The sequence below is a fragment of the Boleophthalmus pectinirostris genome, unplaced genomic scaffold (assembly GCF_026225935.1).
Source record: "Boleophthalmus pectinirostris isolate CB_2022bp ecotype Guang Dong unplaced genomic scaffold, ASM2622593v1 HiC_scaffold_10, whole genome shotgun sequence".
Taxonomy (NCBI): Eukaryota; Metazoa; Chordata; class Actinopteri; order Gobiiformes; family Gobiidae; genus Boleophthalmus; species Boleophthalmus pectinirostris.
In genome coordinates this window covers 28,468,013-28,480,512 of record NW_026570971.1, presented here as the reverse complement: position 1 = coordinate 28,480,512, position 12,500 = coordinate 28,468,013, and the positions used below count along the sequence as shown (strand labels likewise).

At 43.2% G+C, this 12,500-nt stretch overlaps 1 protein-coding gene across 1 annotated transcript in view; it reads right to left on the bottom strand.

The window, feature by feature from the left end:
* The window catches only part of esf1 (ESF1, nucleolar pre-rRNA processing protein, homolog (S. cerevisiae)), an 11,627-nt gene extending 5,626 nt beyond the window's left edge, over positions 1 to 6,001 (bottom strand). Inside the window, 7 exon segments of the mRNA XM_055155401.1 lie at positions 597 to 722; positions 3,340 to 3,349; positions 3,352 to 3,570; positions 4,452 to 4,566; positions 4,960 to 5,112; positions 5,828 to 5,937; positions 5,984 to 6,001. Coding sequence (XP_055011376.1) covers positions 597 to 722; positions 3,340 to 3,349; positions 3,352 to 3,570; positions 4,452 to 4,566; positions 4,960 to 5,112; positions 5,828 to 5,937; positions 5,984 to 6,001 — 751 coding nt within the window.
* Between the last annotated feature and the right edge of the window lie 6,499 nt (positions 6,002 to 12,500).

Genomic DNA, 12,500 nt, shown 5'->3' with positions numbered 1-12,500 from the left:
TAAACCAGGACTAAACCAGGACTAAACCAGGACTAAACCAGGACTAAACCAGGACTAACCAGGACTCTAAACCAGGTCTAAACCAGGACTAAACCAGGACTAAACCAGGACTAAACCAGGACTAAACCAGGTCTAAACCAGGACTAAACCAGGTCTAAACCAGGTCTAAACCAGGTCTAAACCAGGACTAAACTAAAACCAGGACTAAACCAGGACTAAACCAGGACTAAACCAGGACTAGGAACCAGGACTAAACCAGGACTAAACCAGGACTAAACTAAACCAGGACTCTAAACTAACCAGGTCTTAAACCAGGACTAAACCAGGACTAAACCAGGACTAAACCAGGTCTAAACCAGGACTAAACCAGGACTAAACCAGGACTAAACCCAGGACTAAACAGGTCTAAACCAGGACTAAACCAGGACTAAACCAGGACTAAACCAGGACTAAACCAGGAAACCAGGACTAAACCAGGTCTAAACCAGGACTAAACCAGGTCTAGGACTAAACCAGGACTAAACCAGGACTAAACCAGGACTAAACCAGGTCTAAACCAGGACTAAACCAGGACTAAACCAGGTCTAGACCAGTACCTGGGACCCATGTGACCTCCATGTCTCCGTGTTGGTCTCGTTGTTGTTCTTCTTTAGCCCGGATGCCCTGCAGAAGTTCTCTGTACTTGTGGATCTGCTCCTCGCTGCGACTCTTCCACTTTTTCTCTGAGGAAGAAAAAAAAAAAAAAAAAAAAAAAAAAGTTAATCAATAAATCGATGAATCGTACGATCACTTTTGACGAGCTCGATCACTTTTCCGGTCGTGATAAATTCTGTTTGTAGTTTGTTTGTTTTGCTCGTCTCTGTCGCTCTGACTCGTCTCGTTTAACGTATCGACTCTTGATCATCGTGTGTTTTTATCGACACAGTTGATGCTCTCAGTCTGAAAACGTCGCCGTCTGAACCCAAACAGTTCATCACCGAGAGACAAAACACGTCACGATGTCGAATCAACACTGAGTGACGCGTCTCAACAGAGAAACACAAACGACGAGAAGAAACGACTCAAACCCCGACACACGATAAAAACCCAAACCTGAGAGTCGGTGTGGGCGATATATCGATACATTTAAATATATGGAGATATTTTTTAAAACTCGATATGAATTCTGACATATCGTATAAATCGATATAATGTTTATATTCAATTTTGATTTTGCCGCTTTGTTTGTTTGTTTCTCTCTCGTCCTTCGCCTCCCTGAGTTTGTCGCTCGTGTCTCCTTCACTCGTCACTGTCGCCGTGAACGACGAAAGTTGGTGCAAGTGAAAAGCTTCAAGCCCCACGAACCTTTTCCACCATTTACAGACAAAACCATCAGCAGCAGCACATCCTCATGTTCCACCGAGTCGCGTCCTTTAGTCCGAAAGAAACTGAACCACATGAGCGACACCTGGAGTGAACTGTTTATGCAAATGAGCCGTGTGCTTTTTAAGTTTCGTTTCTATAAAATGTAAACAAGCGAACATTATAATGTCAAAGGGTCTGATGTGGATCTAGAGTCGTTGCTTTATATATATTGTAAAGTTTAGTCATGTAAAGTTTATTTATGTAGAAGATTTTAATGAATAATCTGCTGCAGTGTCACTTGTACAACAGAGTTTGAAGCGTTGGGTTTGATCTGCAGTGGATTGTGGGATTAAAGTTTGTATGGAGGATGTTTTTTTTGTTTCAAATTGTCAGTGATAGATTATAGATGCAGTCGCCTTGTAATTATGATGACCAAAAAAAAGAGAATAAAAATTCATCAACTCTGGACGTGGTGGGGCTAAACATTTGCCAATAGATAACGACACTGCCTCGTTATCTGTGAGCTGACAGGCTGTCAATCAAACTCCCTACGTTTCTAGTGTAACTGACTTGCCTGCGCCGCCGGTACGTGGTTTACGTACGACACAGACGCTGTTTACTCCACCAACACAACAGTTCTTAGCGGCTTTTTTTGACCTTTATCTTCCTCGCAGTTCACACAAAGTTTGTTGCGATGGCAACAAGAATCCAGGAGCAGTTCACCCCAAAAGAAAGTCTGTTTTTGAGGTGAAAGAAGAAGACAAGGGGAAAAGCAGCGAAGCCAAACTAAGGTGATTCTTGAAGATTCATTCCAGCGATGGCGCGACTGAAGCAGACGAAGAGTCTAAAGACTGAACCACTGGTCCACAAATTACTCCTGGACAGGAAACTTCTGCTTATTATGAAAACGTACTTTATTTCCAAGAGCGACACAAACGTTTTTCAGGACACGAAAGTGATATCCTGTGTCTGAAAATGTAATTTTCAAGGCAAATAAAGAGTCGCTTGCTGCTGCGTGTTGTAGTTAGTTCATTCGCACTGAATCTCCGCGCACTCTTCTCTGCACCCCTTTCCTGCTCCTGTCCCCGCTGCCCGTTCTGTTCTTCTCCGTCTTGCCTAACCAACACTGTAGTTAGTTGTTTACTAGTCATGTGCAGCAGGCTGTAAACAAACCTGTTTGTGGCGTAAGGAGGAGGAGGGAGGAGGTGTTTCTACGTAGGAGCAACATTTGAAAAAGGACAAACAGTCGCTGGATTTCTCCTTCCTTGGAAAATCCTCTATACAACCTTTAAACCTCAGAGCTCCTCACTGCTGGAACATGGATCTGTTCAAATAAAGAACCTCCAGAACTTCTTCTGCTAAATGAGCTCATGGTTCTGGATCACAGAGTTAATGTAAAGATGACCTTGTGTTGAGTTGTTTTATTTATGAATGAAAAGAAGGAAATATGTTTTATTTCTTTAAATAAATAAAATTATGGGTCAATTAATAGTCCAGTAAAATCTGTTATTGTTACAGACAAACGTGTGGAACATGGCACAGGTAGAACATGGCACAGGTGGAACATGGCACAGGTGGAACATGGCACAGGTGGAACATGGCACAGGTGGAACAGGTGGAACATGGCACAGGTGGAACATGGCACAGGTGGAACATGGCACAGGTGGAACATGGCACAGGTGGAACATGGCACAGGTGGAACATGGAACATGGCACAGGTGGAACATGCAGAACACAGTGTTCTCCACACGAGGTAAAACAGCACGATTTACAGGGACGTTCAGAACCGCGGCTGCTGCAGTTTGTTCAGTGACCAGAAGAGGGCAGTAAAGAACAGACACTACGACCACACCGCACACAAGTGAAAACAAGATTATTTGGATCTAATTCTAAACTCTTTAATTAGACTTTTCCACACACGATGATTTTAGATTTTTATCCTTTTCTCCTTTGATGTGTAAAAAACAGAACTTGAGGAGCTTCACTGGTTCTGACCTGGAGCTGAGCCTTCGCCGCCGCCATCTTGTCTCTCCTCCTCTTCCTGCCGTGGCCCCTCCTCTTCCTGCCGTGGCCCTCCTCCTCCTCCTCTTCCTCTTCTTCTTCTTCTTCTTCGCTGGAGGAGGCCAGATAGGCCTTAAAGTCCAGACTGAGGAGCTCGTCTTTGTTGAACTTCCTGTTCAGAGCCGAGACGCGATCGTGATCCGTCTCATCCCACGTGACCTGGACCTGAGGGACAAACAGAACTGAACCAGGAAACTGAACCGGGACTGAACCAGGACTGAACCGGGTCTAAACCAGGACTGAACCGGGTCTAAACCAGGGTTAAACCAGGACTGAACCAGGTCTAAAGAACCAGGTCTAACTAAACCAGGACTGAAACCAGGTCTAAACCAGGACTGAACCAGGACTGAACCAGGACTGAACCAGGACTGAACCAGGTCTAAACCAGGACTGAACCGGGTCTAAACTGGGTCTGAACCAGGTCTAAACCGGGTCTGAACCGGGACTGAACCAGGACTGAACCAGGACTAAACCAGGTCTAAACCAGGACTAAACAGGGTCTAAACCGGGTCTAAACCGGGTCTAAACCGGGTCTGAACCGGGACTGAACCAGGACTGAACCAGGACTAAACCAGGTCTAAACCAGGACTAAACCAGGGTCTAAACCGGGTCTAAACCGGGACTGAACCGGGACTAAACCAGAACTGAACCAGGACTGAACCAGGACTGAACCAGGACTAAACCAGGACTAAACCAGGACTAAACCAGGACTGAACCGGGTCTAAACCAGGTCTAAACCGGGTCTAAACCGGGACTGAACCGGGACTAAACCAGAACTGAACCAGGACTGAACCAGGACTAAACCAGGACTGAACCGGGTCTCAAACCGGGTCTAAACCGGGACTGAACCGGGACTAAACCAGGACTGAACCAGGACTAAACCGGTTCTGAACCAGGCCTAGTCCTGGTCTGGTCTGCTCTGCTCCTGGTCTCGTCCTGGTCTGGTCCCGGTCTCGTTCCGGTCTCGGTCTGGTCCCCGGTCTCCCGGTCCTCTGGTCTCGTCGGTCTCGGTCTGGTCCTGGTCTCGGTCTCGGTCCTGGTCTCACCTTGGAGGTGTTGTTGGAGCTGGAGTTGAAGGTTTTGGGTTTGTAGGACGTCAGGTTCACGTCGGTGGAAACGTCTGTGGGCTCCTCCTCGAACGACACATCATCAGGAACAAACCTGAGAGGAGGAAGAGGAAGAGAAGAAGAAGAGAAGAGGAAGAGGAAGAGGAGGAGGAGAAGAAGAAGAAGAAGAAGAGAGGGATGAGAGGAGGAGTCTGAATATTCCCGCACTGTTTCTGACCCTGACTCACTTCCTGTTGGGTGCCGCGTCTGGACTCACCTGAGGTCCAGGACGCTGCTCTCGTACTCGTCTGGACTCACCTGGACTCTGGACTCACCTGGACTCACCTGGACTCACCTGGACTCTGGACTCACCTGACTCGTCTGGACTCACCTGGACTCACCTGGACTCACCTGGACTCACCTGGACTCTGGACTCACCTGGACTCGTCTGGACTCGTCTGGACTCGTCTGGACTCACCTGGACTCACCTGGACTCGTCTGGACTCACCTGAGGTCGAGGACGGCGCCGCTGCTCTCGTACTCGTATCCGTCGCACTCGGCGTAGATGTGGGCGGCGGTCTCGGGGCGGTCGCACTCCACCACGGCGTAGTAATACTTCAGACGACGGAACTGGTACTGACGCATCCGCTCACGGTAAAGTCTGGAACCACAGACCACAGACCCGGTCAAGACCACAGACCAGACCCGGTCAAGACCACAGACCAGACCCAGGTCAAGACCACAGACCAGACCCAGTCAAGACCACAGACCAGACCCGGGTTAGACCAGAGTGTGTATTTGTACATATATTTGTGTGTATATTTGTGTATATATTTGTGTGTATATTTGTACATATATTTGTGTATATTTGTGTATATATTTGTATATATATTGTGTATATATATTGTGTACTATATTTGTATATATTTGTGTGTATTGTTTATATATTTGTGTGTATATTTGTTATATATATTTGTGTGTATATTTGTACATATATTTGTTTATATTTTGTGTATATATTTGTACATATATTTGTGTATTATATATTTTGTACATATATTTGTGTATATATTTGTGTATATTTGTACATATATTTGTTTATATATTTGTGTATATTTGTACATATATTTGTGTGTATTTTGTTTATATATTTGTGTGTATATTTGTATATATTTTGTATATTTGTACATATATTTGTGTATATATTTGTGTATATTTGTACATATATTTGTGTGTATATTTGTTTATATATGTGTGTATATTTGTACATATATTTGTGTATATTTGTGTATATTTGTATATATTTGTTTATATATTTGTGTATATTTGTACATATATTTGTGTGTACTTGTTTATATATTTGTGTGTATTTGTACTTTTCCTCCTCGGTGTCGTCGTCTGAATCGTCCGGCAGGGCCCTGAGCTCCAGCGGCGCCTGTCGCTGCTCCTGCCGCAGGCGCTCCCTGCCAAAGTCCGACAGGAAAATCTGAAAACGACAAACACACGTCACTCACGATACCGATACTCGATACCGATACTGATCCCACCATGATGAGAATAAAACTCTTTGTTTAGACCATCTCCTGTGATTTTCCAGACTCTGGATTGGATGGATTTGGATCTGTCTTTATCGCCGACAATCATTTTAACGCCGTTAATGCAGTTTTTATTATTTATTTTTATTGTAAACCTCTGTTGCTCATGGGCTTTTATTTTGAAAAAGTCCACCATGAGCGTTTCTTTAAGTTTGACGTCTTCTCTTTCTTTTTCTTTTCTGAGCACGTGAGATGCAACGTGTCCGAGACTGTGAGCTTCTCCGACCGGACCGGCCGTGGACTCTGGTTCACGGGTCTTTCTCTTTCTCCTTCTTACAGACGACCTTGAGGCGTCCAAATCGAGGTGTTCAGTGTGGTTCTCTTTGGTCTCGCTTACATAACACTATTACAGAGTATTCGCGAAGACCTGGAAGATGTTGTGATCTGATCCCGCCCATAACTCAGTGAAATATGATTGGCTCAGACAACTGTCAATCTCAAACTTTGTTCCAGCCACCGAAGGTCCTGCAGGTGTTTGTTTAGTTCAGTTCCTGCAGGTGTTTGTTTAGTTCAGTTCCTGCAGGTGTTTGTTTAGTTCAGTCCTGCAGGTGTTTGTTTAGTTCAGTGCTGCAGGTGTTTGTTTAGTTCAGTGCCTGCAGGTGTTTGTTTAGTTCAGTGTTGCAGGTGTTTGTTTAGTTCAGTTCCTGCAGGTGTTTGTTTAGTTCAGTGTTGCAGGTGTTTGTTTAGTTCAGTGCAGGTGTTTGTTTAGTTTAGTTCAGTTCTGCAGGTGTTTGTTTAGTTCAGTGTTGCAGGTGTTTTTGTTCAGTTCAGTGCAGTGTGCAGTGTTTGTTTAGTTCAGTGTCTGCAGGTGTTTGTTTTAGTTCAGTTGCCTGCAGGTGTTTGTTTAGTTCAGTTCCTGCAGGTGTTTGTTGTTAGTTCAGTGTGCAGTTGTGTTTAGTTCAGTTCAGTGTTTGTTCAGTGTGCAGGTTTGTTTAGTTCAGTTCCTGCAGGTGTTTGTTTAGTTCAGTCCTGCAGGTGTTTGTTTAGTTCAGTGCAGGTTTGTTTGTTTAGTTCAGTGTTGCAGGTGTTTGTTTAGTTCAGTGTTGCAGGTGTTTGTTTTAGTTCAGTGTGCAGGTGTTTGTTTAGTTCAGTTCCTGCAGGTGTTTGTTTAGTTCAGTGCTGCAGGTGTTTTGTTTAGTTCAGTGCTGCAGGTGTTTGTTTAGTTCAGTGTTGTTTGTTCAGGTGTTTGTTTAGTTCAGTTCCTGCAGGTGTTTGTTTAGTTCAGTGTTGCAGTGTTTGTTTAGTTCAGTTTCCTGCAGGTGTTTGTTTAGTTCAGTGTTGCAGGTGTTTGTTTAGTTTCAGTTTGCAGGTGTTTGTTTAGTTCAGTGTTGCAGGTGTTTGTTTAGTTCAGTGTTGCCTGCAGGTGTTTGTTTAGTTCAGTGCTGCAGGTGTTTTGTTTAGTTCAGTTCCTGCAGGTGTTTGTTTAGTTCAGTGTTGCAGGTGTTTGTTTAGTTTCAGTTCCTGCAGGTGTTTGTTTAGTTCAGTTCCTGCAGGTGTTTGTTTAGTTCAGTGTGCAGTGTGTTTGTTTAGTTCAGTGTGCAGGTGTTTGTTTAGTTCAGTGTTGCAGGTGTTTGTTTAGTTCAGTTCCTGCAGGTGTTTGTTTAGTTCAGTGTTGCAGGTGTTTGTTTAGTTCAGTGCTGCAGGTGTTTGTTTAGTTCAGTGCTGCAGGTGTTTGTTTAGTTCAGTTCCTGCAGGTGTTTGTTTAGTTCAGTGCTGCAGGTGTTTGTTTAGTTCAGTCCTGCAGGTGTTTGTTTAGTTCAGTGCTGCAGTGTTTTGTTTAGTTCAGTGTGCAGGTGTTTGTTTAGTTCAGTTCCTGCAGGTGTTTGTTTAGTTTCAGTGTTGCAGGTGTTTTTTAGTTCAGTGCTGCAGGTGTTTGTTTAGTTCAGTGCTGCAGGTGTTTTGTTTAGTTCAGTTTCCTGCAGGTGTTTGTTTAGTTCAGTGTTGCAGGTGTTTGTTTTAGTTCAGTTCCTGCAGGTGTTTGTTTAGTTCAGTTCCTGCAGGTGTTTGTTTAGTTCAGTGTGCAGGTGTTTGTTTAGTTCAGTGCTGCAGGTGTTTGTTTAGTTCAGTGTTTGTTTAGTTCAGTTCTTGCAGGTGTTTGTTTAGTTCAGTGCTGCAGGTGTTTGTTTAAGTTCAGTTCCTGCAGGTGTTTGTTTAGTTCAGTAGTGCTGCAGGTGTTTTTGTTTAGTTCAGTGCTGCAGGTGTTTGTTTAGTTCAGTTCCTGCAGGTGTTTGTTTAGTTCAGTTCCTGCAGGTGTTTGTTTTAGTTCAGTGTGCAGGTGTTTGTTAGTTCAGTGTTGCAGGTGTTTGTTTAGTTCAGTGTTGCAGGTGTTTGTTTAGTTCAGTGCTGCAGGTGTTTGTTTAGTTCAGTTCCTGCAGGTGTTTGTTTAGTTCAGTTCCTGCAGGTGTTTGTTTAGTTCAGTGTTGCAGTGGTGTTTGTTTAGTTCAGTGCTGCAGGTGTTTGTTTAGTTCAGTTCCTGCAGGTGTTTGTTTAGTTCAGTGTGCAGGTGTTTGTTTAGTTCAGTGCTGCAGGTGTTTGTTTAGTTCAGTTCCTGCAGGTGTTTGTTTAGTTCAGTTCCTGCAGGTGTTTGTTTAGTTCAGTGTGCAGGTGTTTGTTTAGTTCAGTTCCTGCAGGTGTTTGTTTAGTTCAGTGTTGCAGGTGTTTGTTTAGTTCAGTGTTGCAGTGTTTGCAGTTTTGTTTAGTTCAGTGCTGCAGGTGTTTGTTTAGTTCAGTGTTGCAGGTGTTTGTTTAGTTCAGTGTTGCAGGTGTTTGTTTAGTTCAGTTCCTGCAGGTGTTTTGTTTAGTCAGTTCAGTGTCAGTTCAGTGCAGGTGTTTGTTTAGTTCAGTGTGCAGGTGTTTAGTTCAGTGCAGGTGTTTGTTTAGTTCAGTGTTGCAGTTTTTTGTTTAGTTCAGTGCCTGCAGGTGTTTTTTAGTTCAGTGCAGTGTTTGTTTAGTTCAGTGTTGCAGGTGTTTTGTTTTAGTTCAGTGCTGCAGGTGTTTGTTTAGTTCAGTGTGCAGGTGTTTGTTTAGTTCAGTGTTGCAGTGTGTTTGTTTAGTTCAGTGTTGCAGGTGTTTGTTTAGTTCAGTTCAGTGTCCTGCAGGTGTTTGTTTAGTTCAGTGTTGCAGGTGTTTGTTTAGTTCAGTTCCTGCAGGCAGGTGTTTGTTTAGTTCAGTGTGCAGGTGTTTGTTTAGTTCAGTTCCTGCAGGTGTTTGTTTAGTTCAGTTCAGGTGTTTGTTTTAGTTCAGTTTGCAGGTGTTTGTTTAGTTCAGTTCCTGCAGGTGTTTGTTTAGTTCAGTTCCTGCAGGTGTTTGTTTAGTTCAGTGTTGCAGGTGTTTGTTTAGTTCAGTGTTGCAGGTGTTTTGTTTAGTTTCAGTTCCTGCAGGTGTTTTGTTTAGTTCAGTGTTGCAGGTGTTTGTTTAGTTTCAGTGCAGGTGTTTGTTTAGTTCAGTGCAGGTTGCAGGTGTTTGTTTAGTTCAGTGTTGCAGGTGTTTGTTTAGTTCAGTGTTGCAGGTGTTTGTTTTTAGTTCAGTGCTGCAGGTGTTTGTTTAGTTCAGTGCTGCAGGTGTTTGTTTTAGTTCAGTTCTTGCAGGTGTTTGTTTAGTTCAGTTCCTGCAGGTGTTTGTTAGTTCAGTGTGGCAGGTGTTTGTTTAGTTCAGTTCCTGCAGGTGTTTGTTTTAGTTCAGTGTGCAGGTTTGTTGTTTAGTTCAGTTCCTGCAGGTGTTTGTTTAGTTCAGTGTTGCAGGTGTTTGTTTAGTTCAGTTCCTGCAGGTGTTTGTTTAGTTCAGTTCCTGTTGTTTAGTTCAGTTCCTGCAGGTGTTTGTTTAGTTCAGTTCCTGCAGGTGTTTGTTTAGTTCAGTGTTGCAGGTGTTTGTTTAGTTCAGTGCTGCAGGTGTTTGTTTAGTTCAGTGTCCTGCAGGTGTTTGTTTAGTTCAGTGTTGCAGGTGTTTGTTTAGTTCAGTGCTGCAGGTGTTTGTTTAGTTCAGTGCTGCAGGTGTTTGTTTAGTTCAGTTCCTGCAGGTGTTTGTTTAGTTCAGTGTTGCAGGTGTTTGTTTAGTTCAGTGCTGCAGGTGTTTGTTTAGTTCAGTTCCTGCAGGTGTTTGTTTAGTTCAGTGCTGCAGGTGTTTGTTTAGTTCAGTTCCTGCAGGTGTTTGTTTAGTTCAGTGTTGCAGGTGTTTGTTTAGTTCAGTTCCTGCAGGTGTTTGTTTAGTTCAGTTCCTGCAGGTGTTTGTTTAGTTCAGTTCCTGCAGGTGTTTGTTTAGTTCAGTGTTGCAGGTGTTTGTTTAGTTCAGTGTTGCAGGTGTTTGTTTAGTTCAGTGTTGCAGGTGTTTGTTTAGTTCAGTTCCTGCAGGTGTTTGTTTAGTTCAGTGTTGCAGGTGTTTGTTTAGTTCAGTGTTGCAGGTGTTTGTTTAGTTCAGTTGCAGGTGTTTGTTTAGTTCAGTTCCTGCAGGTGTTTGTTTTAGTTCAGTTCCTGCAGGTGTTTGTTTAGTTCAGTGTAGTTCAGTGTTGCAGGTGTTTGTTTAGTTCAGTGCTGCAGGTGTTGTGTTTAGTTCAGTTCCTGCAGGTGTTTGTTTAGTTCAGTGTGCAGGTGTTTGTTTAGTCAGTGTTGCAGTGTTTGTTTAGTTCAGTGTTGCAGGTGTTTGTTTAGTTCAGTGTTGCAGGTGTTTGTTTAGTTCAGTTCCTGCAGGTGTTTGTTTAGTTCAGTGTTGCAGGTGTTTGTTTAGTTCAGTGCTGCAGGTGTTTGTTTAGTTCAGTTCCTGCAGGTGTTTGTTTAGTTCAGTGTTGCAGGTGTTTGTTTAGTTCAGTTCAGTGTTGCAGGTGTTGTTTAGTTCAGTGTTGCAGGTGTTTGTTTAGTTCAGTGTTGCAGGTGTTTGTTTAGTTCAGTTCCTGCAGGTGTTGTTTGTTTAGTCAGTTGCAGTGTTGTTTAGTTCAGTGTTGCTGCAGGTGTTTGTTTAGTTCAGTGTTGCAGGTGTTTGTTTAGTTCAGTGTTTGTTTAGTCAGGTGTTTGTTTAGTTCAGTTCCTGCAGGTGTTTTGTTTAGTTCAGTGTTTGCAGGTGTTTGTTTAGTTCAGTGTTGCAGGTGTTTGTTTAGTTCAGTGTTGCAGGTGTTGTTTAGTTCAGTGTTGCATGCAGGTGTTTGTTTAGTTCAGTGTTGCAGGTGTTTGTTTAGTTCAGTGTTGCAGGTGTTGTTTAGTTCAGTTCCTGCAGGTGTTTGTTTAGTTCAGTGTTGCAGGTGTTGTTTAGTTCAGTGTTGCAGTGTTTGTTTAGTTCAGTGTTGCAGGTGTTTGTTTAGTTCAGTGCTGCAGGTGTTTGTTTAGTTCAGTGTTGCAGTTGTGTTGTTTAGTTCAGTGTTGCAGGTGTTTGTTTAGTTCAGTGTTGCAGGTGTTTGTTTTCAGTTCAGTGTTGTTTAGTTCAGTTCCTGCAGGTGTTTTGTTTAGTTCAGTGCTGCAGGTGTTTGTTTAGTTCAGTGTGCAGGTGTTGTGTTTAGTTCAGTTCTGCAGGTGTTTGTTTAGTTCAGTGTTGCAGGTGTTTGTTTAGTTCAGTTCCTGCAGGTGTTTGTTTAGTTCAGGTGTTTGTTTGCAGGTGTTTGTTTAGTTCAGTGTTGCAGGTGTTTGTTTTCAGTTCAGTGTTGCAGTGTTTGTTTAGTTCAGTTCAGTGTTGCAGGTGTTTGTTTAGTTCAGTTCTGCAGGTGTTTGTTTAGTTTCAGTGTTGCAGGTGTTTGTTTAGTTCAGTGCTGCAGGTGTTTTGTTTAGTTCAGTGTTTTGCAGGTGTTTGTTTAGTTCAGTGCAGGCAGGTGTTTGTTTAGTTCAGTTCCTGCAGGTGTTTGTTTAGTTTCAGTTGTGCAGGTGTTTGTTTAGTTCAGTGTGCAGTGTTGTTTAGTTCAGTGTTTGCAGGTGTTTGTTTATTCAGTGTTGCAGGTGTTTGTTTTAGTTCAGTTCCTGCAGGTGTTTGTTTAGTTCAGTGTTGCAGGTGTTTGTTAGTTCAGTGTGCAGGCAGGTGTTTGTTTAGTTCAGTGTTGCAGGTGTTTGTTTAGTTCAGTGTTGCAGGTGTTTGTTTAGTTCAGTGCCTGCAGGTGTTTGTTTAGTTCAGTGTTGCAGGTGTTTGTTTAGTTCAGTGCTGCAGGTGTTTGTTTAGTTCAGTTCCTGCAGGTGTTTGTTTAGTTCAGTTCCTGCAGTGTTTGTTTAGTTCAGTGTTGCAGGTGTTTGTTTAGTTCAGTGCTTGCAGGTGTTTGTTTAGTTCAGTGTCCTGCAGGTGTTTTGTTAGTTCAGTGTTGCAGGTGTTTGTTTAGTTCAGTGTGCAGGTGTTTGTTTAGTTCAGTTCCTGCAGGTGTTGTTTGTTTAGTTCAGTGCTGCAGGTGTTTGTTTAGTTCAGTGTTGCAGGTGTTTGTTTAGTTCAGTTGCAGGTGTTTGTTTAGTTCAGTTCCTGCAGGTGTTGTTTGTTTAGTTCAGTGTTTGCAGGT